This window comes from Anoplopoma fimbria, chromosome 22 (genome assembly GCF_027596085.1).
Source record: "Anoplopoma fimbria isolate UVic2021 breed Golden Eagle Sablefish chromosome 22, Afim_UVic_2022, whole genome shotgun sequence".
NCBI classification, from domain to species: Eukaryota; Metazoa; Chordata; class Actinopteri; order Perciformes; family Anoplopomatidae; genus Anoplopoma; species Anoplopoma fimbria.
In genome coordinates this window covers 3,235,207-3,256,442 of record NC_072470.1, presented here as the reverse complement: position 1 = coordinate 3,256,442, position 21,236 = coordinate 3,235,207, and the positions used below count along the sequence as shown (strand labels likewise).

Below are 21,236 nucleotides of genomic sequence, written 5' to 3'. Positions count from 1 at the left end.
TGACAGCTTGGCCATCACCCTCCTGTCTCCCACCACCTCCACCGTATCCAGTGGACACCCCAGCACACTGCTGGCCTTCCTGACAAGCTTGTTCAGTCTCTTCTTGTCGGCTGCTGAGATGCTGCTGCTCCAGCAGACCACTGCATAAAAAATGGCTGATGCCACCACAGAGTTGAAAAAGGTCCTCAGGAGGTCTCCCTGCACTCCTGAGGACCTCAGTCTCCTCAGCAGATAGAGTCTGCTCTGACCCTTTTTACAGTTTAACGGTTACAACCGAAAATGTATTATTTATTTTATTATTATTTGTATTAGCTTAATAGCATTAACTTCCCACTTGTAAAAATACATGAGATTGTGTTGATGAATTACAATATTTCTAACTGTATTAATGTCACAAGTTGACAACCCAAAAACTATTTAAAATTAATTCATTTCATAAGCCTTTAGCTACACTTTAAGGGCCATTCATTATTTTACTTTGAAGATGCACAATTCTAAAAACAGAACTTTTAATAAAGTGTTATTCCAGTATGGTATTGTGGTGCATGTGGTTTTAATCATGACCAATAAACATTCATCAAATCCAAACAATCTTTATTATGCTTGACAGTTTTAACTCCATTAAACAGAATGTATGTATTTAGAACAAACAGTATTAGTAGCATTATATAGTTGAATTATATTAACTCTGTTAGGAACAATTGCAATCACTGACATGTGCTTAATATGCTTTAATATAGCTATCAAAATGGTTATTTTGGTGCAACACAGACAGTTTCATACCAAAATTAGATAAACATTCTTCTTGACATTGCTTTTCAAATGGGAATGTTTCAGAGAAACAACAATACATTCAGCAAAACAGAAAAAAATACATTTTAGAATGAAGGCTTCAACTCATTTACATTAAACACACTCTCATCAGCACATGTAGTAAACGTCTTAGTAGTAAGAGCAGGTTAATGTGTGACAAATTAATACATGGGAGGTTAGGAGAATACTGCCAGTGCTCTCTGATTTGGAGCTCGGTAGTTGAACTTGGAGATCTCTCAGAAGTCTTTGACGCAGTCGGGGCAGATGATGTCCTCTTTGCACGTCATGAAACCTCGACCCACCAGAGACACGCAGCACCTTTTGCAGTTGAAGCAGTCGTTGTGCCACTGACGCTGCTCAAACGAGATGTACTTGCTGCCCCCGAGACCTGAGAGAGAAAGCAACAAAGTGGAGCCATGAGTGGCCGACGAACAGTCCCATGATCTCTGTAATGTAATAATCCTGTAATTGATGGTGATTTGATACACCGAGGGATGCACATAAAGGTGTCATTTATGCTGTGGTTGATTGTTCACGTTACAATGCTACACGTAATGAGATTTTAGCAGATGACATTACAGTATGGCATGCAAACATTAAACCCTTCTGACCCCATGTCTGGGTCAAACTTTACCACTGATCGGGGTGGTGCAGGAGGCACATTTCTTGGCAAACAGGTTGCAGAAGCAGTCAAGGCAGTAGGCGAAGTCGTCCCGAGAGGTGAACCGCTGGCCGGCCAGCTGCTGCTTGCAGCCGATGCACACAAAGCACTCCTTGTGCCAGGGCTGGTCCCGGTAGTTCACTCCTCCAGTGGTGATGGGCTGAAAGATATAGTACCAAATGTGTCATGTATATAGTCTGAATACCTATTGATTAAAGTATAGTTAGACATAACTACTATGTGTTATCCAGACATATAATATTTAGTATCAAAGACATTTATAAGCATTTTTCAACAGGAAAAAACATCTCAAGAGATCCAATGTGTCATTTATGCTGTTTGGAGCCCAATGACCACCAGCTTTTAGCACAAAAAGACACTTCTGATTGATTCTTGGACATGCGTTTCCAGCCCAAAACTGTTATATATACATACAACTCTCATTGAATGTCTATCTTCTCATAAATGCACCAGTGATTTGGACATCAAGGCTCCCAGTGAGCACAGTACTTAAATACTAAATTCCAGTCAAAATCCACAACGTTCAATCATCCATTTTTGGGAAACTTCTTCAATTTGACGCAACTGTGCAGCCCGTGCTCTTGTGTTTGAATATTTGATTCAATAGCAGCATTACAGAACCACAGTGTCTTTAACTTTAAAGCTACCCTAGGGGACTTCTAGGGGAATTATTCATGGTTAACTCTGCTCTTAAATGCCTCTCAAACAGAATATTGATCTAGTTAGGATCTCCCGGATGAAAGAATTTCTTATTAGAGATCTTTCCACAACCTCAGGAGCATTAAGCAACAATAAAATCAGTTGCATTTGAACAAAACTATTGATTTTTGGGCTACTTTTAGGGTTGTTTTACCTTCTTGCAGTGGATGCACTGCATGGCAAACTGCTTCTCATAGCAGGACAGGCAGTAGTTGTTGCATTCCTTCTGGATGAAGCTCCTGATGCCCATGGGCTGCTGGCAACGGTTGCAGGTGAAGCAATTCTCGTGCCAACTGTTGCCCTTATGCTCCATCTTTTTGGAGCCTGGTGGGTGGAGAGAGAGAGGGAGAGGGAGGGAGAGTGGGGGAGGGAAGGAGAAGGAGAGAGATCGATAATTAAATGTACAGTATGTTCCACTACCGGTAGTCAGATCAGCCTCAACCAATTACAGCTAATTGCAATTTCCTGATGTCATGTGAGCTTGTTAAAGTGAGTGTGCAGTGAAATGTAAAGACTATCAAACCTCCTCGTGGCCTTTGTACAGTAGTCCAACAGTAGTCAGACGGTTTCTAACCTGATTCAATTTATAAAAATATAAGCATAGAGTCCTGAGAGAAAAATACTGAAAAAAGGCATATTCACCTGGCATGATGGTCTTGAGGCACGCATGGCACTTGGAGGAGTACTCGCTGCTGTAGCACTCGATGCACATCGGCATGTCGTCCTTGGTGGAAAAAGGCCGATCCACCAGCGACCGCTCGCACTTGATGCAGAGGAAGCATTCGCTGTGCCAGTGGCGGTCCTTGTACGAGAGATCCTGCAGAGACCATGATGGGAGAGGGTGCTTGTTAAGCTATAAATCAGAGACTGTTATATTTGTGCATTTGCTTGTGAAAGACCTGTTCAAGCCTTCATGCTGGTTCATATGGGAACTAAAACTGGCCTTGGGTGTCAAAGTTTCAGGTTTTCTGCAGACATGAATGGTATAACATGGGTGAGGGAAGTTAAAGTGTGACTGGGTAAAGAATAATTTGACCTTGCTGGTGCAGCTAATGAGCTTGTGGCACACTTCACAGTTGCTGGAGAATTGATCCTCGTAGCACATCACACAGTACGGGTTGTCGTCCTTCAGGATGTACTTCTGTCCATACAGAGACTTTGTACACTCTGCACAATCGTAGAGCTCAGCCATTGTGACTGAATCTCCTCTCTGAGTCTTCTGTCCTGTTAAGATAAAATATAAAGACCTTTAAAAAAAGCATTCCTCAAGATGATGTAGCTGCAGCCGAGATGTCTGGCGAACTAAACTTTGAAACTTGGATTGGATTTCTGTAATTTAGCTGACTCCTTTATCAGAAAGCACTAAACATAATCTGATAAATTAAACGTAATGCCTTCATGTCCACGTACTAGGTATAAAGAAACTTAATTGAGCACTGTGCACAACAAATTAGTCCAAGGAATGTAACAAACAGCCCCTTATTTGGCACATACTGTAGAGTAAATGGCTTCAACGTCATTAATGGACATAATGTGACTTTTAAATTTGGTTTACTTGCTCCGAGAGAGACTTAATCCAGGTTTTAGGAGGTCTTAATTTGCTCGGCGTCCTTTTAAATTCCCTGGAGAAAATCGAATGAGTTGAATCATGAGTAAGACAAAATAAAAGGAGGTTTGGATGGAAGAGTGCCAATGAGGAGAAAAGGATAAGGAAAGAAACAACAAAAGTTATTATACAAATTAAGATAGAAGAAAGAGAAGAAACGAAGGAGCAGCAGAAAAAAAGCAAAGAAACATACAAGAAGAAGAAATGAAAGAAACACTTGCATCATCATCTACAGCAGACTTTTTAAACTTTTATTCTGCTGGAAGATGACTTTGAGAGCCATTGGTCGGCAAATAGCACCATTAGAGGTTTAAATATTTAAGAGGTAGTAGATTTTCTTTGAAGAAGGATTTCTGCATAAAATCTTATGCAACCTCTGAAAGTCAGATCTTGGAAGAAATGCAACTGGAGGCTCTTTAAAAAGGAATGATCATGCTCTTCTAGGTCATTTCAGTACACATTTGATATCATCAATACATTTCTCTGAAACCACCAGACAGCTGAGATTATTCTCAATGAAGCGGCCTCACGGACAACAAACAGGAAGTTGATTTCAGGAGAGCGAATGTCTTGCTCTGGCACAAATGGGAAGGAAAAGCAGCGCTGTGTCCTTTCCCAAGAATTCAAGTAATTTAATAAGGTGTGCTCGCCAAAACACAAAATTGATTGGATAATTAATTAGATGCAATGCAGTCAGAGTTGTCATGAAGCCATGTAGATGAAAGTCACTGATGTAATTCATTGCCAGATAGTTTTTGAATGACTTTCATCTAATTTATTTTTAATCTAATATATATAAGACCTCTGAAACACTTTTCTCTAATTCTTGACAAATAAAGTATTCTATTAAAGAATGAGTTTCTCACCCTCTATTTGAAAGACCTCAGCAAGCAGCTTCAAATAAGCCTCCAAAAAACCTGGACTATGCTGAGTATACATATGTGGATTCTATTTAATCAAAAAACCCTAAAACCCCTCTATACTCTATACAATTCATACCCCTATCTAAACCAACTACACTCTTCTACAAACACAATACACCCTTTTCTAAATCCTCTGTACCCCCTATTTCTCCTACAAACTTTAATACATAATCTTCATGATCCTAAAAACCCACAAACATCCTGTACCCCTTCATATCCTTATTTAAACCCAATAGCATCCTATAAAGCCCCTGTAATACTTTGCTGAAGTACATTTTAAGATATAGTTATTAAGTTGAAATCTTAATACCTGACAAAAAACACCACAACTTTCAACTCATTCAAAAACGTGGAACTGAAATAATCCTCTAATCCTCTTTATACACCACAATTAGATTCATCTAATGATGATGAATTTAGCAATACAATGACTTTTTAGAATGTGAGGCTGTCACAAGGTATTTTATGAGGCACACATAACACACAAAGACTTGAAAAATTCTTATAGATAACTTGTAAAATAACAGAGAAAAAGCAGGAAGACAGAGAGGGAAGTGTAAAGAACATCGGGTCAAAGAAAAGACAAGAAGGTGAGGAAAAGAAGTCTTACCTGTCAGAGGAAGAGCCGGCGTGCAGACTGTGACCAGAGGTGTCGTCTGAGCGCTGTCGTCCATCTGCCTTTTAATATTAAGGGCTAAATGTGACACGCACCGGGGCAGGGTTGGCCCAGAGGGGGCAGGTCAGATTATATTTAGATCTCTATATATTAAAGCCCAAATGCAGAGAATCCCAGCAAACCTGTGCTGTGAAATGTGGAAACTTTTGAGCATGCAATCACTTATACAGGACGCAACTTGTAGAATATGAATACAATGTCAGAATAAATGTGACATAAGCAGAAGAGGTGCTCAGAAAAACGATCATCTACAGCTTCATGACAATTTAACAAACTCGATAAAGACTGTGTGATGTGGTTGAAAGCCCCGGAACAAGTTTAAAAACTCAAATAAACACACATTAATACTGGAGTTATGTTTGATAAGCTGAGAACCAAATTGTAAATCAAGGACAACTGATTTATCTTCATCTCAACAGTTGAGGTCATAAAAGAACCATTCAGATGAATGACCTGAAATCCAACCAGCATGATATATAAAAAAAACACCTTGATCTGTTGATTTGATTGCATTTAATTTAATGATGATTCATAGGGAGATCAGTTGAGTTCGGTTTACGGACAGCGTGCTTTTCATTTCACCATTCTATAGTTAACTATTGTGCTGAGATTGCTTTACTTGTATCTATTTCTGCAACTTCAAATAAAAACTCTAATGAGACAAAGGAGTAATAGGTTATATAAAACAAAAATCCCCATGCCAGCTTTGTGTCTTTTAATGGTTCAAAGAATCATTAATCAGTCATGTAAGAGCTAAACAGCAGCCACTTGATAGTCCTTAGCTTAATTTCTGCAGCGAAAAAGTTTGACTGGAATAATCTGTCCATGTGTGACTCCAATGAGTGTCAGTGTGTGCTGCAGTTGACATTTAAGTAGTTCTTGTAGAATTACGTTTTCTAAAGCGTCATGTTTGTTTGAACCCTTTGTCTCTGTACACTGAAACAAAGGCCACTTCAAAATAAGGTAAAAGAAACAATACATGCAAATCATTTTTGCTTGTAATAAGTAAAGAAAATCTTCCAATTGATCAAATTTTTAAGGCTAAACATGAGTTCTTACTCAGAAAGATCTTGTAAACAACTCATTAAGCTATTTGCCAAAAGACCCCAATGTACCACAGGCTGAAGAAAAACACTGTTCTGATTTGAAATACAGGGTTGTTAAAAGCAAACATGAGGAGATAATCAAGTGAACAGACAACTAAGTAAGGAATTTTTCCAAGGGAAAGCAGTTTATTAAATTAAGTAAATACCGAGCTGTTATTGCATAAAATGTGGCTTTGATTTCAGTTTTATATTTCCGGCTTGACTTCTTTTGGTTTTGACATTGATTGGGCTATATTTGGATTGTTTGTGTTTTTTACCAGCTGTTATAAAAATGAATACATACAGTACCAGTTAAAAGTTTGGACACACCTTCTCATTCAACTACTTTGAAGAATCTAAAATATTGCAGGAGCATATTCTGGTTGGTTGAGCATTTGTTTGTTTGCCACATAATTCCATATGTGTTCCTTCATAGTTTGGATGTCTTCAATATTAATCTACAATGTAAACATTTTTTTTTTTTTACAAATAAAGAAAAACCATTGAATGAGAAGGTGTGTCCAAACTTTTGACTGGTACTGTATATTTCAATAGCCTTTTGTATTTAAATAATGCAAGTTGTGTACAAGCCTAACTATATTTTAGAATTGAAAACTGTCAAAAATTAGCACACAAATATTTAGTATTCTAATTTTATTGTTGTTTCAATAATAATATATATATATAATATATTTGGAAGGGGGCAGCTTTTTATTTGACCTTGAAATCAACTTTTCACACATTGTTTACGTGTTTTTTTACCAGTTGTTATAAAAATGAATGCCTTTTGTATTTAAATAAAAGGTCTGATAATATGCAAGTTGTGTCCAAGCCTAACTATAATTTAGAATAGAAAACTGGCAAAAAAAAAAATTAGCACACAAATATTTAGTATTCTAATTTTATTGTTGTTTCAATAATAATATATACATATATAATATATTTGGAAGGGGGCAGCTTTTTATTTGACCTTGAAATCAACTTTTCACACATTGTTTACGTGTTTTTTTTACCAGTTGTTATAAAAATGAATGCCTTTTGTATTTAAATAAAAGTTGTGTCCAAGCCTAACTATAATTTAGAATAGAAAACTGGCAACAAAAAAAAATTAGCACACAAATATTTTGTAGTCTAATTTTATTGTTGTTACAAAAAACTAATTCCGGTGCCAAACATTTCCGGTTACAGCTTAATAGTTCCGGGGAAGAACATGGAAGACGAGAAGCCGTTCCAGGAAACAGGGAACCCGGACTGGATGTCCTGTCTGCCTGAGGAGCTGCAGGATGTCCCTCTGTGGGACCTGGCTTTACCTGGTAAAACAGGAGAACCATGTGGACAGGAACACTTGTTTGCACATGCATTGTTTTGTCTGAAAGCCCTCCATCTCTCACCACAGGGAGCCACGACAGCATGTCTTTCTGCCTGGATGTCTCTTCTCCAGTCCTGAGATCACAGCCCTGCATCCTCAGAGCCACAGACAGGCTGTTTCCCTGCTGGACTCGACCCTGTGTCTCCAGCTGGGCCACCACACAGGTAGAGGAGCAGACATTTCTGCCATTTGAGCCCCAATATAGTCAATAAATGAAGTGGCCACCACTTGAACGCACCATCAAAGTGGCCTCTGGAGGTGCGTTCAAGGGGTGTCAAACATTTGCAAGCTTATAATCACTGTATGTGCTCAAAGCCACCTGGAGAAGCACCTTTACAAAGTACAGATTATGAGCAGATAATAAAGCATTTTGCATTAAAAACACACTTTGCTACTACTAAAAGTACTTCTTGCAAAATCTAATTGCAGTAGAAGTACAGAGGTTTCATCAAAGTACTCTTAAAGGACTCATTTAGCAGCAGGATTACTATGTATAATACATTACATTACATTACATTACAGTCATTTAGCAGACGCTTTTATCCAAAGCGACTTACAGGAAGTGTATTCAACATAGGTATTCAAGAGAACTACTAGTCACCAGAAGTCATAAGTGCATCTCCTTTCTTAAACAAGCATCTTAAAGCATAAACCAGAGCAAAAGTATAGTGCAGAGGCAAGTTACTACGAGAACAATAATTGCAACAGACTAATACGAATATAATAAGTGCTACAAACTACTACATAATATATTTATATACATAATATTATTTGATCACTAGTGTTAAGATGTAAACAACATTTTAACAGTGTGGCTGGTGGAGCTAATTGTAATTACTACATATATAAACAATATGTATATAAACAAATACACAGTTTGCCTCTGAGATGTGAGGTAGGAGTACTTCATTATCTGGTTAAAATGTATTTTGTTGAATCTAATCTGATCTAAAGTAGCACTCACTGCAAGACCTGTAAAATACAAGTGCTCCTCTTTTGAAAAAGACACTGCTGAGTTGCTGCCACGTGCATTGAGTTATTGTACATTTTTCAATGTTTTATATTTATTTGTTTCTCTTCTTCCCCGTGTGTGTGCAGCAATCGGTCCTCAGTGATCAGTGTGAACTTGGTGTTCGTTTCTTGGACCTGCGGATCGCCAGGAAGCCATCAGGTGGCAACAAATTGTTCTTCGCACACGGCATCTACACACTGATGACTGTGAAGGTACACACAGTCTAAAGTTTGAATGAGATTTTAGATTCAACCACATACACACAATCCAGACGCAAGAAAAAGACGCAGTTACTGAGAAGAAATTGAATTACAAATGATATGTTTGTGTTTCCGCAGGAGGCTCTGGATGAACTGGCTAACTGGTTGGACGCTCATCCAAAAGAGATTTTAATTATTTCCTGCTCGCATTTTGAATCGCTGACCGATGAAGATCACTTCCACCTTGCAGAGTTCATCATCACACTGTTTGGGAAGAAACTCTGCCCCCCACAGGTTACTGGGCCTCTAGGGAGTCAGAGACAGAGAATTAATCCACAATCATATTTTTGATAAATGAAATCCTCAAAACATGAAACATTTGCTGCTTCCAGCTTGAGGATTTGCTGTTTAATATAATTTTAAATTGAATATATTTAGGTTTTAGTTTTGAATATATGGAATACTTACTGCGTTTATGTGATTATATGCAGGACATTCCCACTCTGCGTTCCTGTTGGTCCAGAGGTCAGCAGGTCGTTGTTTCCTATGGCAACCAGCAGATGGTGCTGCAGCACCCTGAGCTGTGGACTGGAATACCTTACTGGTATACACAACAGGGATGCTTTAAACTTTTATCTTGAATAGTTCTTACTTAAAGATGTGTTAACGTATTATGTTCACATTTATCACACTTTGCTGGCTGCAGAATTTATCATGTTTTGCTAATTTAGGTTTCCATGACCTTGCACAACAACATCTTTGCTGTAAGCTTCTCTTTAATAGGAGATATAAATCAAATAAGAACTAATTCAAACTATTAAACTGACTCCAGGTATGCCGACAGCCCTGATCCTAATAAGGTGATTGCCTACCTGGAGGACCAGAAGCACAGAGGAAGACCAGGTATGCAGTGGTGGAGGAAATCACTTTTTCAAAGTAAAAGCAAAATTACATTATAAAACATTTACAATTACAAGTTAAAGTTCTGCAGTAAAAGTAAGTACAAATATAGAAGCATGAACAACACAATTTATGTTATAATAATATATATATAATAATTTATAATGCAAAATGGCCCATGTTACTGGATCATTAATATTGGTTTATAAAAATATTTTAATGGTACTCTAATGTTAAAGTTGGTCAAGATAAAGCCACTTTGCATTATATTCTTTTATACTTACTCTTTACTTGTTTGTTTTCTAGCTGGTTTCTACGTCAGCGGTCTGAACCTGACAGAAGACGCTCCTTACGTCCTCCTCCATCCCCTCCAGGGCATGAAGAAGATGACGATGAGGGCTCTTTCTCTGCTGCTCCACTGGGCGAGCGAGCAGCTGCCGGGCAGAGAGGCAGGCCGGGTCAACATCCTCTGCTGCGACTTTGTGGCCGTCAGTCAGTTCTGCTCGCTTGTGATTGGACTAAATTACAAACTACTGGGTGCTCATCCTCCTCCCGTCTGAAGGATGCCACAAACTCCCACAGATGGCATTGGCTGTTGTCGTAGCAACCAGACTGGAGAGCCAACATAGAAAGACAAATCGGAAAAACTTTTTTGCACTATTTTCTTTGTATTATTTTCAGATTGTACATATTGTTTTTACCAATGTTTTGGAATTTTATACACTTTTTTTTGCTTTGCACACTGTTTAAAACATACACTTTTATATTTATTATTTTTGGAGCTCTCTATGTGTAAAAGTATAATGTAATCACATTGTTTCGTTTGCAAAACTTTCATGTCCCTGAGGGGGCTTAAGGCAGCAGTCAATAATAATATATGCAAAAAGAAAGCAATAAAAAAAAAAAAGCAATAAATGAACAAACGAACAAAACACAAACATCACTGTTTCTAATGTAAATGTAAAAGTATAAATATTTTACGGTCTGCTCAATAATTTGTGTGTGTATTAACATGTTTGGCCATAATAGGATTGTTGATACAGAATTATATCTCCTGAGAACAAACACAATTTCCACACAGGTTTATTCAATAAGATTTCAAAATGTTGCTCACACAAGGAGAAAAAACAAACAGAAAATGATACAAATCTTGCTGCATTTGTTATGGCACATGAAAACATCACTATTCTCCACTTAAGAATGAAACTAAGGAATGATAAAGTCTGACGTTTTACCATAGTGATTGTAAGATAGCTGCAGTGCATTTACTGCAGAACAAATAAAAACAAGCAACAGTGCATAGACAAACATTTATGGCTGAATCCTATCCAGATATCTAATTTTCAATAAGCTTTACACATCTTTGTGTAGGGTTTGCACATTTGCTGGATATATTTGGAAATGTTATTCTTTGTGAAAGCATTCACATCACATTATAGAAAATGCACGGTTTATAAAAAATAAATATCCCTTATGTTATTTTGAAAAAACATCTTCCCAAGAAAGACAGTCGCAAACATAAAAAAAGGCTATAACTCAAGTGCTATGGGTTACAGATAACATCAGTGTAAAGGAAGAGCAGTTAAAAAACATATTTCATATACAATAACTCAGGTTTATGTTGCTCTTTAACGCTGAAATGTGTTAAAAAAAACTGTGCCGATACTCAACTGAGTATTTCAATTACTCTATTTTCAACTACAGCACCGACAAATACTGTAAAAAAATAAGTATTTGAGTTGTAAATGTGCTGTGTTATATACTTTTTTCAGGTCTTTGTGGTATGTTCAAATGTAATTTCTACGTATGATCACAGTGGTATATCCCTCTCTGAGATAAACTTTCTTTCTGGACATATGGACAAGAATGAGAGGGGGTTTGCTGTTGTGTGACAAAGATATTCCTTATTAATATTTTGTCCCGCCAAAATAAGATAGAGATCACAGGATTGAAAAATGACATGCTATAATAGCAACATGTCTTACTAGATTCGCCCCGACTTGTGCCTCTCGTACCATCGACTATCCTCATCCAGCCCCTTTGTTTGAATATGTTACTGATTTATTTTGCAGTAGAAATTTGGCAGAACACAGTTCATTTCCAGCTCCCATCTTTGTTTAATTTCATCCTGATCATGAAAGGTAAAAGGGTATAGAATAATTTCTATTGTGCATTCAATTTAACTGTTTTTAAACCTGATTGTTTGGGGGGAAAAACCCATGAACATTAGCTCTGTGACTTCAATGTAACGGTCAAACATGAGCGGCACAAACTGGGGGAATCTAGAACCTGTGAGCCTGTTACTTTGGATAATCCATTCATCACGCTGTTAACAGTTTTGGAACTACTAATAGATCTTTTTAAATCAGTCCTGAGCTTAACTTAGGTTCAATAAGTGGGATGATCCTGTTTAGCACCATATAAGAGGGGCTACCAAACAAACTATTTATTCATGAGAAAAAAATACTTATTTACAGTAGATAGAAAAGTATGTGTGGACAAAAGCATGACTCCTTCGTCTAGTGTGTGTGTGTGTGTGTGTGTGTGTGTGTGTGTGTGTGTGTGTGTGTGTGTGTGTGTGTGTTGTGTCTATCTCTTGGCGTGGCTGGTGTAGCTGTTCTCGATGCACAGCACGACGTAGGAGCTGGAGCAGCTTCCGGCGCTCTGCTGCAGCAGACTGCCGCTCTGCAGCGACGAAGCCATGCCGGTTACCGCCCGGTTGTCCACGCGCCACATCTCGCATAAGCTGTCCATGTGGCCCTGCCCGGCGCCGGTCGACCCGTGCCACAGCATCTTCTCTGGCCTTGTTATTAAAAGAGAAAAAATGGCATGAATTTAGAAAGTTTGGTGAATTTTTTACGTTTAATTTGTGATTTTTCTCCTTTGTAACAGAGTACGTTTCTCCCTTTGTTTATATGTATATTGTGTTATACATTTATAGGACATTTTCTCACCATGTGCTGTCATTAAGAACGTCTTTTCCATCAAAGGAGTAGATCGGCACGTTGTCCTTCATCCTGCCATCATTGAAGACGGCGTCCCAGCTGTCAAACAGAACCTCGTCCTGACAGAGATTAGATAATTAGTAACAAAAAAATATTGTATGCAGATTTAGTTGCCCTTGAACAGAGCCAGGCTAGCTGTTTCCACCTGTTTCCAGTATTTGTGCTAAGCAGCTGCTGTTTTTTATTCATATGCGCTTTAAAGTATTCCTTTAAATGGTAGCAGAACCACCATTGGATACCTTCAGGTTGACTATCGGCATGCGGTCCCTGTCGGCCCTGCGGACGATGCTGTGCAGATCCTGGAGTTTGGCGGACAGGAAGGCCCTGAACGTCCCCTTCATCCCGATGGCCTGAGCCTGAGTGAAGCACATGTAGTCTGCACCGCGGATGCCCCGCATGGAGCCGGTCTGAGGGCTGTTCAGGGCGATGAGGTGGAGCTGCAGGAACACAAATATGCTCAATTGTAATAGTTCAATTAACAGTAAAACCTAGAGCAGAAATGTGATGGTTTAAAAGTGGCCTCTCTTACCCCTGGACCTGAGGTATGATGGTGGACTGGGGTCTGGGGCACAGGAGGAGGTGGTCTCCGCTGGGTGACTGCGTACCGAGTGTCCGGGTAGGCAGGGCGTTCCTGGGCCGTATTCACAGAAGACCTACCGTCTGGTTGGTTTATCCGGTCGGTGTAACTCGGAAACCTTGGATCTGTGGGAGCTGGGAACCGCGGATCCGCCTTGTACCGGCTGTCAGGTAGGTATCTGGGATCAGAGTGGGTTGGGTATTGGGGATCAGAGTGTGTTGGGTATCTGGGGTCAGGGTTTGCCGGGTATCTGGGGTCAGGGTTCGCCGGATATCTGGGGTCAGGGTTCGCCGGGTATCTGGGGTCAGGGTTCGCCGGGTATCGAGGGTCCGGCTGACGGGGGTCCGGGTGTGACTGGTGCCCAGAGTCGCCGTGGACCGGAGTCTCAGGTTGCCTCTGCGGGTCTGTGTTGGAGTGGTGGTCTGGGGAATAAGGGACAACTGGAGGGGGCTCCACCGCTGCTACCTCATTACCCTGAAGATTAAATGCATTAAATGTATTAAAACACGGCATTATATGTTCTGAAGAAGAGATAAAAAAGGAAGAATTTCACTCACATCCTCACTGGGCAAAGCAATGTAGCTCCCAAGCTGAAAAAATAAATGAGAAAACAGCATGAATATACATAGGAAGTGTTTTAATGACTCTCCTGCAGATTTACATTTTTTTTATTTTTTACCTGGACTTGACGAACTCCATCTCGGACCCGTAAGTAGAGATCTGTTTGTTCTATGATGTAGACCAGAGAGCCCTCAGGCTGCCTTCTAGCGGTGGCTGTCATGGTGTCATAAGACCTCAAAATTGTCACCTGCAAACACATAAACAACACTCTTACGTGAACCAGGCTTTTGTCCTACAGCTAAGATGACAGTGAATTTGTATTTCATGTAATAAAGTTAGATAATAAAGCAGAAAAATCTGACCCATGCAAACAAGTTCTTACCCCTGATGAGCGTCCAGGTAGTCCAGGGACTCCAGGTGGTCCAGGAATATTGATAGCTGTCATTCAAAAATAGGACTGAACTTTCTGTTGTTCTTTTATAAAACAACAGAAAAATGCAGAATACTTGCATACGAATGTTTTGCATACAAACAGCTGTTACTGGCAGAAATGCAAATCTGCAACAATTGAAACACTTTTAAATAAAAGTGAATCTATGTGAATTTGAGTCGCCTCTGGCAAACTGTTACGCATGTCTAAGGCTTTTATTGTGAAAGGTAAGAACAGAGGTTTGGGCAGGTGGAAAGGAGTAATAAAGTCTTTGGAGCCTCCATGTTGTTGTACAAGTTAGTGTCCTTTTTGAAGACTTTATTACTATAACTATGTTACTTTTTTGACACATAATATTCACGTTCTGTGTGAAAGTATTCATGACAAAAACGACATAAAGTGATGTGAGCACGAAACAAACGCCCCCGTTTTGTAAGGGCGTTTAATGGTGAATATGTGTCTGTGTTTATGGTCATAACTCACTCTGTGCGCCCCAGGGAACTCCAGGTAAGGAGGCTCCTGGAGGTCCAGGCGGCCCTGGTGGTCCAGGTTGGCCATCATAACCTCTTCCTGGTTGACCTGATGGCCCCTGAGGGCCTGGTGGGCCAACGGTGGATTCTCCTTTTGGGCCCTGATGGAACAAGGATGGAAAAGGGTTTTTTTAATTAATATTTTGTCTTATTTAAACATAAAGGTTAATGTTTTAACAGAGGGATCTTACAGGAGGTCCAGGTGCTCCTGGGACTCCGGCTCCGCCTGCTCCATAAGGACGGTCATAATATCCTCCACCCGGTTCTCCTTTCTCTCCTTTGAAACCCGGACTCCCTGATTCACCTTTCAACTCATTCTGGACACAAACATCCAAGACATATTCATAAAAAATCCTACTGATGCTAATAGTGAACCAAAATCTTCAGAGTGGAAGCTTACCCTCAAAGTGTAAAGGTCAAAGGTTGATCCGGCACCTGGATCAGAAACAAAACGCTTTGCTTTGAATTTGTCCTAATTTTTTTTTTTTACTTTTCTGCTATTTCTGCAAACGTGCACAGACGAAGAGGTGCTACCTGTAATTTCAACTCTCCCCGGTGGTCCTTGATCACCTTTCTCTCCTTTAACAGCTACAAACAAGAGGAACAGCAACAAAGTATTAACAGGCTATCTATTTACCCCCGTTTCCAGTCTTTATGCTAGGCTAAGCTAAGTGACATGGGAGTGGTATCAAAAAGCGTCAAACTATTCCTTTATGAAGTAAGTTTACCTGGGTAAGACCTGGAGTTATCCTCAAATCCCTGAAAAAAACCCAAAGATGATCATTCACAAACAACTTATTACTTTTTATATATTGGACAGAAATAAGAAAAAACAATAAATAAAAGAAATGCTTCGTGTGTTGACTCACTCTGAGTCTGTCTGTGGGACCAGAAGGTCCTGGAGGTCCAGGAGGGCCCGGTGGACCTGGAGGACCCTGGAACACAAGAACAAACATTGATTACTGTGTGCTGATGGCCTGATGAGAAAAGGTTCAAAGCAAATGGGACTGAAGCTCAGGGAACTTTAGTGTCTGCTAAATGACTGTAATGTAATGTAATGTAACTTTTAAATAGGACAAAATCTGTGATACTCACATGGTAACCAAATCCAGATCCAGATCCAGTTCCTGAGTCTCCCTTCTCTCCTCTGGCGCCGTTCAGCCCCGGTCGACCCTACGAGGAAACACATCTCGACATCAAAGATGAACAAGATGAAAGCTCCTATGTGTATAAATTAAACAAATCTGACTCCTCGTGGAAGGGTGGACTTGTTTGTATTAATATTAAAGTGACTTACAGGTCTACCTGGTATCCCAATCTCTCCCTTCTGTCCTGAAGAACCAGAAGGACCCTGGAGAAGAAAATAATAATCACAAAGGTTTATTATACTGATTTGATGCTGTAAGTTACTCAAAACATGGTAAATAAAAATACTGTACGCACTGGCGGTCCCTCAGGGCCAGGAAGTCCTCTATCGCCCTGTAAATAAATACACAAACACACTGTAAACTTTGGCATTATAGGCAATTAATCACTTATATAAAGAAAGCTACATGTAACATGTCATATAATTTGAGCTGTGATGCAGAAATGTCGTGATTGTATCCTTGTAGCTCGTTATCCGGTCATTCATAAAGGTTTTTACCGGCCGTCCTGCCAGCCCACCGATGTACTGAGGTCTACCGTCAGCTCCAATGATTAGACCCGGCTCTCCTTTCTCCCCCTGAACAAAACAACATGTGGAACTCAAAACATACCAACAACTACTCAGATAACAAAGTACAGTATTGTGATGCTTTTAATTTGTAGGGCAGGATATTGGCATCGTTTTCCAAAACTTAATTAAACATCCCATATTATCCAGAAAAAAGTCATGCTTTAACTTGCAATCTCTGTCGTAAAGTTGCAGAAAATATATATTTATGTTTTCTAGATAAATAGAAAGTAATAGAATATTTATACTGTAATCATAGGGAGATACTATTCATATCTCAAAATAACAAAATACTCTATCTTAAAAATGTATATGAATGCAAATAAATTATGATTTTTTATTTAATTTCACAATTATGAGATAGTTTAGTCATGAATTTGAGCTGTCAGATGGACAGTAGGTAAATTAAACTGACAGATTATGTTGATGATAATAGTAATTATTTAATAGATTAACTTGGAGTAATTATGTGTCTTTTTTTGTTCTTTTGTGTAATGTTTTAGTCAATTTGGATATCTTTTTGGTTTGTACACGTCTAACTGATCTAGGGTGGATCTATCTACGCAATACTGCTCAAAGAAAAACATTCAGCATGCATCTTTCAGTGTATGAAATGCTACATTAACTTATTAAAATATGAATTATCTTACTTTAGGTGCATATCCTGGAGGACCTGAGTCTCCTTTGTCTCCTTTTGGTCCTGAGGGCCCCTAAATAAAAACACATAATACACTCACTTCTGTCTTTTTTTGTCATATTCATTTCTAATCTTTGGGATATTAGTAAAGATACATACCGGGAATCCTGCTCGACCTGGAAGTCCATTCCCTCCCTGGAGAAGAGAGAGTGATAACACATGAAGAAAGTATATAAGAAAAATAACATGCAAACATGTTAAAACATCTTTAGTTTAGTTAAGCTGTCTGGTGAGGTCAGTCAGGGAAAAACTCACCTGCCACCCTTCGCTCCAATAAACGTCATTATACTACAGCAAGACAAAGTTAGGACAGTTAGTGTGGCGGTGAACAAACAGCTCTGCAGGCAGTGACCGTTAGTGAATATGAGTAACTTACACATTAATGAGTGATTAAATGGCAGGCTTTAGTGTGGGGGTTAAATTAATTCTTCATATGTTATGGATCTCTGACTCACATCGCTCGTCTGGTAGGTGACTTGTCCTGGAGGACCGGGAGGCCCTGGAGGTCCAGGTAGCACACTATCTCGCCCTGGAACACCCTGCCGCAAAAAAAACATCCAGAAGAAGAGCATGTTGACATTGACATAGGTTGAGAAATAAAATAATAACTGTGGTTTATGAGCAAATTGGAGTGCTATTATATATTCACCACCAAAAAATGATGCTCATAAAGGCTAAACAAATTATATATATATATATATATATATATAATATTTATCCCATGACTCACCGGCTCTCCTTTCAGTCCTCCGTCTCCCTTTTCACCCTTAAAATAATAAAAATATATTAACATTATTAATTAAATTATTAAAATACGTTTTATCGTTTACAAAAACTCCCATAATTCATCTGGGCTCCTACCGGCTGTCCTGTGAACCCGTCCAGACCTGGAATCCCAGGAGCTCCCCTTGGCCCCTCTGATCCCTTGTCTCCATGGTTACCTGGCAGACCTGGCCTACCCTGGAAATCATGATAAAACATTTCTAATACCAACAATATCCCTCCATTAATAATTATACCAACAATAACAGCTACTCTGCAGTACTTACAGGTAGACCTGCGATACCAGTTGGACCCTAGAAGACAGAACAAATAGAAACATGAGGCGAGGCGTCGTCTGCAAAGAGAAGGTTTAAGGTTTGGGTGATTGGGTACCTGAGGTCCAGGTGGGCCACTGAGTCCAAGCAAGCCATTGTTGGTCTCATATCCATCATGGTTACCCTGTAAGGAGAGAGGAGGAGAAGGTTTCTGTCCATCACAAATGTAATGATACGGTATAATCTTCTTTTATACATTTGTACATGGCATTTCCTTTCTCCTACTGGCTCACTTTCTACATGTTTTTATTGATTATTTTACAGTTAGAGCAGTTAAATATTCTCTGTTTGGATTCATGTCTAAAACTGTGTGCAGAAATATGCATCATTTTCAGATTCATAAAGTCTGTGCACCTGTATGTGTTTCACATGTACATACCTGACCAAAGCGGTGCGGAGGCCCTGGTGGCCCAGGGGGTCCTGGTGGTCCCACTGGTCCCATTGGACCTGGAAGCCCTGCCAGCCCAGACTGCCCTGAGGCACCTGGCAGTCCTAGGTCACCCTGAGAACCCTGAGGTGAGGAAGGACAGTTTGACTCTTCTTATCAGCGGGTTAAGAGACTTTTAACACAGGTGAGGGTAAATGCAGGAGACGTGTGCAGAGATAGAAAGAAGTCTCAACAAAAAAACAGAAGTGAGATACATCAGACTGGAAAAGTGAAAGTTTCAGAATAAAAGTGGACTCACTCACAGCGACATATGTTAAGAGGTGAAATGGAAACTGATTAAAGCTTGAAAGAAAGGAAACCACCAAAGCAGAGCCCCCCCAGTACCTGCTACCCATTACACACCGTAGAGGATGGAGCAAAATAAGAAAACAGGCCGCTGAAAAAGTCTTGCGAGGTTTGCTAGAGGAAGGCAACAAACACGGAGGACAGAATCTATCCAGATGCACCCGCCACAAATTTTGCTTTTGAAATTTAAAGTTCAGGAGCAAACATTAAGATTTAATTCTCTAGTATAAAATCACCTTTTCTCCAGCTGCTCCTGGGAGACCAAGGTCACCGCTGTCACCCTGCAGGGGAAAGATTTTTGTGATGAAAAACAAAGGTTTTATTTGCAATCTGTGAGAAATATTCAGCAGTTGACATCAATCTGTGCTTTCTCACCTTCTCTCCTGTAGGACCTGGTTGACCTATTCTACCAGGAGGACCAGGAGGACCCTGTAACAGCACACAATCAATATTATTATTACTTATTATCACAAAATAGTGAGGAATGGCTTCACAAGTTCCCACAACCCAAAGTGAGGTATTTAAATGATTTGACACTTCTGACAAAATCTGCAATTCTTCACATTGAGAAGCTAGAACCTGTTTGGAGCATTTTTGATTAAAAAAATGACTTTAAACATTCATTTTACAATAATCTATTCCATTAAAATACTAATCATTTCAGCTCTCTAGTGTGGAATGAAGACTGTATCATATTAACTCACTGGTAGACCGGGGATTCCATCCTGTCCAGGTGGTCCAGCGGGTCCGAAAGTGACTGGACCGTTGGGTCCCAGTTCCACTGAAACCCCAGGAGGGCCAGGAGGTCCTGGGGGGCCCGGAGGACCACGGCCACCCTGGATAACAAATCACACCGTCATTATGTTGTAAAATAAAATCTAAATCATATTTAGTTTGAATGATCGTCAATGTACCTGGATTTTGTCCAAATCTGGGAATCCTGAGCCCTCCATGTCGAAAAACGTCTGTTGAAACAAAATAAAATACAGTGAAAGAGTCTTGAAACAATAAAAACTGAATAAAGAGGGTGTTTAGAGTGTGGACGTACTGGGCGGTCACCGGTCCCAGGTCCAGGAGGTCCTGGTAGACCCGGGGGGCCTCTGGGTCCTGGTTGACCCTCTCCAAGCTCACCCTAGAAATATCACACATTATTACGCTAAATAAACCTTTTTTTTTTTATATATATATATATATATATATATATAATATAAGAATTTAACATAATGGATCCATCTTATTCCTCTACAACCTTCTCGCCTTTAGCCCCAGATGTTCCTGGACTTCCTGGAAAACCTGGTGTTCCAGCGGGACCCTGAGAACAGGAGCAAAACCACAGAATTACCCTGCTGATATTTTTATTACCTAGAGAAGTCCATAACTAAATCTGTGCAATAAAAAAAACAAAAACACTTACAGACTTTCCATCTTCTCCTGGATCACCCTAGGAGATAACCAACAACCAGTGAGTGAAGTTTAAATATTAAAACATAACATTTGTTGAAAAGACTTTGTGTACTAACAGGTTCTCCATCATCTCCTGCAGGTCCCAAGGGTCCTTGTGACCCCGGTGGTCCCGGTGGTCCCGGGGATCCAGACACCTGCTGCACAACAGCACCATTCCCAAGTCGGACCACCTCAGCTGCAGGTCCGGGAGGACCAGGGGGCCCGGGAGGCCCCTGAGCCCCACGCTCTCCTTTATTACCAGAGTAACCGAAGCCAGAATTACCCTGGAGAGGAAGGAGAACATCTTATTCAGCTAAAACTGTTGTGTGATGAGGTTGAAAGCTTGAGAAAAAAGCTGGTAAGTGGATCTCCAGCTGGGATTTCTTCATCAAACTACTATTTTTTAAGAGATCGCATGCAAAAAGAGCCAAACTAAATTAAAGTTAACGTACCTTTGCACCTTTATCTCCCTGAAATAAAGAAA

The 21,236-nt window shown here is 39.8% G+C and overlaps 3 protein-coding genes across 5 annotated transcripts in view; 1 reads left to right on the top strand and 2 right to left on the bottom strand.

Moving 5' to 3' along the window:
* Positions 1-1,049: 1,049 nt before the first annotated feature.
* Positions 1,050-3,386, bottom strand: LOC129111794 (four and a half LIM domains protein 2-like). The gene is made up of 5 exons (XM_054623898.1): positions 3,231-3,386; positions 2,837-3,011; positions 2,349-2,518; positions 1,448-1,634; positions 1,050-1,201 (listed from the first exon to the last, which is right to left on the bottom strand). Exons 1-5 carry the CDS (start codon positions 3,384-3,386, stop codon positions 1,050-1,052), a joined length of 840 nt encoding a protein of 279 aa, XP_054479873.1.
* Positions 3,387-7,677: 4,291 nt separating this feature from the next.
* LOC129111775 (PI-PLC X domain-containing protein 1-like) lies at positions 7,678-11,014 on the top strand. The gene is made up of 7 exons (XM_054623866.1): positions 7,678-7,797; positions 7,881-8,017; positions 8,952-9,077; positions 9,204-9,359; positions 9,557-9,669; positions 9,898-9,968; positions 10,272-11,014. Exons 1-7 carry the CDS (start codon positions 7,695-7,697, stop codon positions 10,523-10,525), a joined length of 960 nt encoding a protein of 319 aa, XP_054479841.1. The 5' UTR covers positions 7,678-7,694; the 3' UTR covers positions 10,526-11,014.
* Positions 11,015-12,435: 1,421 nt separating this feature from the next.
* Positions 12,436-21,236, bottom strand: part of LOC129111774 (collagen alpha-1(XVIII) chain-like) — a 32,084-nt gene continuing 23,283 nt past the window's right edge. For 2 of the 3 annotated variants that reach the window (XM_054623863.1, XM_054623865.1), the window contains 35 exons: positions 21,205-21,222; positions 20,830-21,036; positions 20,724-20,750; positions 20,559-20,621; positions 20,358-20,441; positions 20,224-20,274; positions 20,014-20,145; positions 19,685-19,738; positions 19,546-19,590; positions 18,956-19,087; positions 18,635-18,700; positions 18,529-18,555; positions 18,341-18,439; positions 18,210-18,245; positions 17,935-18,018; positions 17,735-17,767; positions 17,579-17,614; positions 17,433-17,492; positions 16,714-16,791; positions 16,512-16,547; positions 16,366-16,419; positions 16,164-16,241; positions 15,938-16,003; positions 15,797-15,827; positions 15,603-15,656; positions 15,469-15,503; positions 15,260-15,385; positions 15,022-15,169; positions 14,491-14,546; positions 14,227-14,355; positions 14,105-14,137; positions 13,500-14,021; positions 13,210-13,407; positions 12,920-13,029; positions 12,436-12,768 (listed from right to left, as the gene is read on the bottom strand). In XM_054623863.1, coding sequence (XP_054479838.1) covers positions 12,555-12,768; positions 12,920-13,029; positions 13,210-13,407; positions 13,500-14,021; positions 14,105-14,137; positions 14,227-14,355; positions 14,491-14,546; positions 15,022-15,169; positions 15,260-15,385; positions 15,469-15,503; positions 15,603-15,656; positions 15,797-15,827; positions 15,938-16,003; positions 16,164-16,241; positions 16,366-16,419; positions 16,512-16,547; positions 16,714-16,791; positions 17,433-17,492; positions 17,579-17,614; positions 17,735-17,767; positions 17,935-18,018; positions 18,210-18,245; positions 18,341-18,439; positions 18,529-18,555; positions 18,635-18,700; positions 18,956-19,087; positions 19,546-19,590; positions 19,685-19,738; positions 20,014-20,145; positions 20,224-20,274; positions 20,358-20,441; positions 20,559-20,621; positions 20,724-20,750; positions 20,830-21,036; positions 21,205-21,222 — 3,222 coding nt within the window. In that variant the 3' untranslated portion in view covers positions 12,436-12,554. The remainder of the gene's footprint in view (positions 12,769-12,919; positions 13,030-13,209; positions 13,408-13,499; positions 14,022-14,104; positions 14,138-14,226; positions 14,356-14,490; positions 14,547-15,021; positions 15,170-15,259; positions 15,386-15,468; positions 15,504-15,602; positions 15,657-15,796; positions 15,828-15,937; positions 16,004-16,163; positions 16,242-16,365; positions 16,420-16,511; positions 16,548-16,713; positions 16,792-17,432; positions 17,493-17,578; positions 17,615-17,734; positions 17,768-17,934; positions 18,019-18,209; positions 18,246-18,340; positions 18,440-18,528; positions 18,556-18,634; positions 18,701-18,955; positions 19,088-19,545; positions 19,591-19,684; positions 19,739-20,013; positions 20,146-20,223; positions 20,275-20,357; positions 20,442-20,558; positions 20,622-20,723; positions 20,751-20,829; positions 21,037-21,204; positions 21,223-21,236) is intronic. The other variant, XM_054623864.1, reaches the window with a different exon arrangement.

Coding starts and splice junctions, on each gene's coding strand:
- LOC129111794 (XM_054623898.1), bottom strand. CDS start 3,386: ATGGCTGAGCTCTACGATTGTGCAGAGTGTACAAAGTCTCTGTATGGA. Junction 2,519..2,836: donor CCTCAAGACCATCATGCCAG/GTGAATATGCCT, acceptor TCCACCCACCAG/GCTCCAAAAAGATGGAGCAT. Junction 1,635..2,348: donor AGTGCATCCACTGCAAGAAG/GTAAAACAACCC, acceptor TATATCTTTCAG/CCCATCACCACTGGAGGAGT.
- LOC129111775 (XM_054623866.1), top strand. CDS start 7,695: ATGGAAGACGAGAAGCCGTTCCAGGAAACAGGGAACCCGGACTGGATG. Junction 9,078..9,203: donor ACACACTGATGACTGTGAAG/GTACACACAGTC, acceptor GTGTTTCCGCAG/GAGGCTCTGGATGAACTGGC. Junction 9,670..9,897: donor TGGACTGGAATACCTTACTG/GTATACACAACA, acceptor AACTGACTCCAG/GTATGCCGACAGCCCTGATC.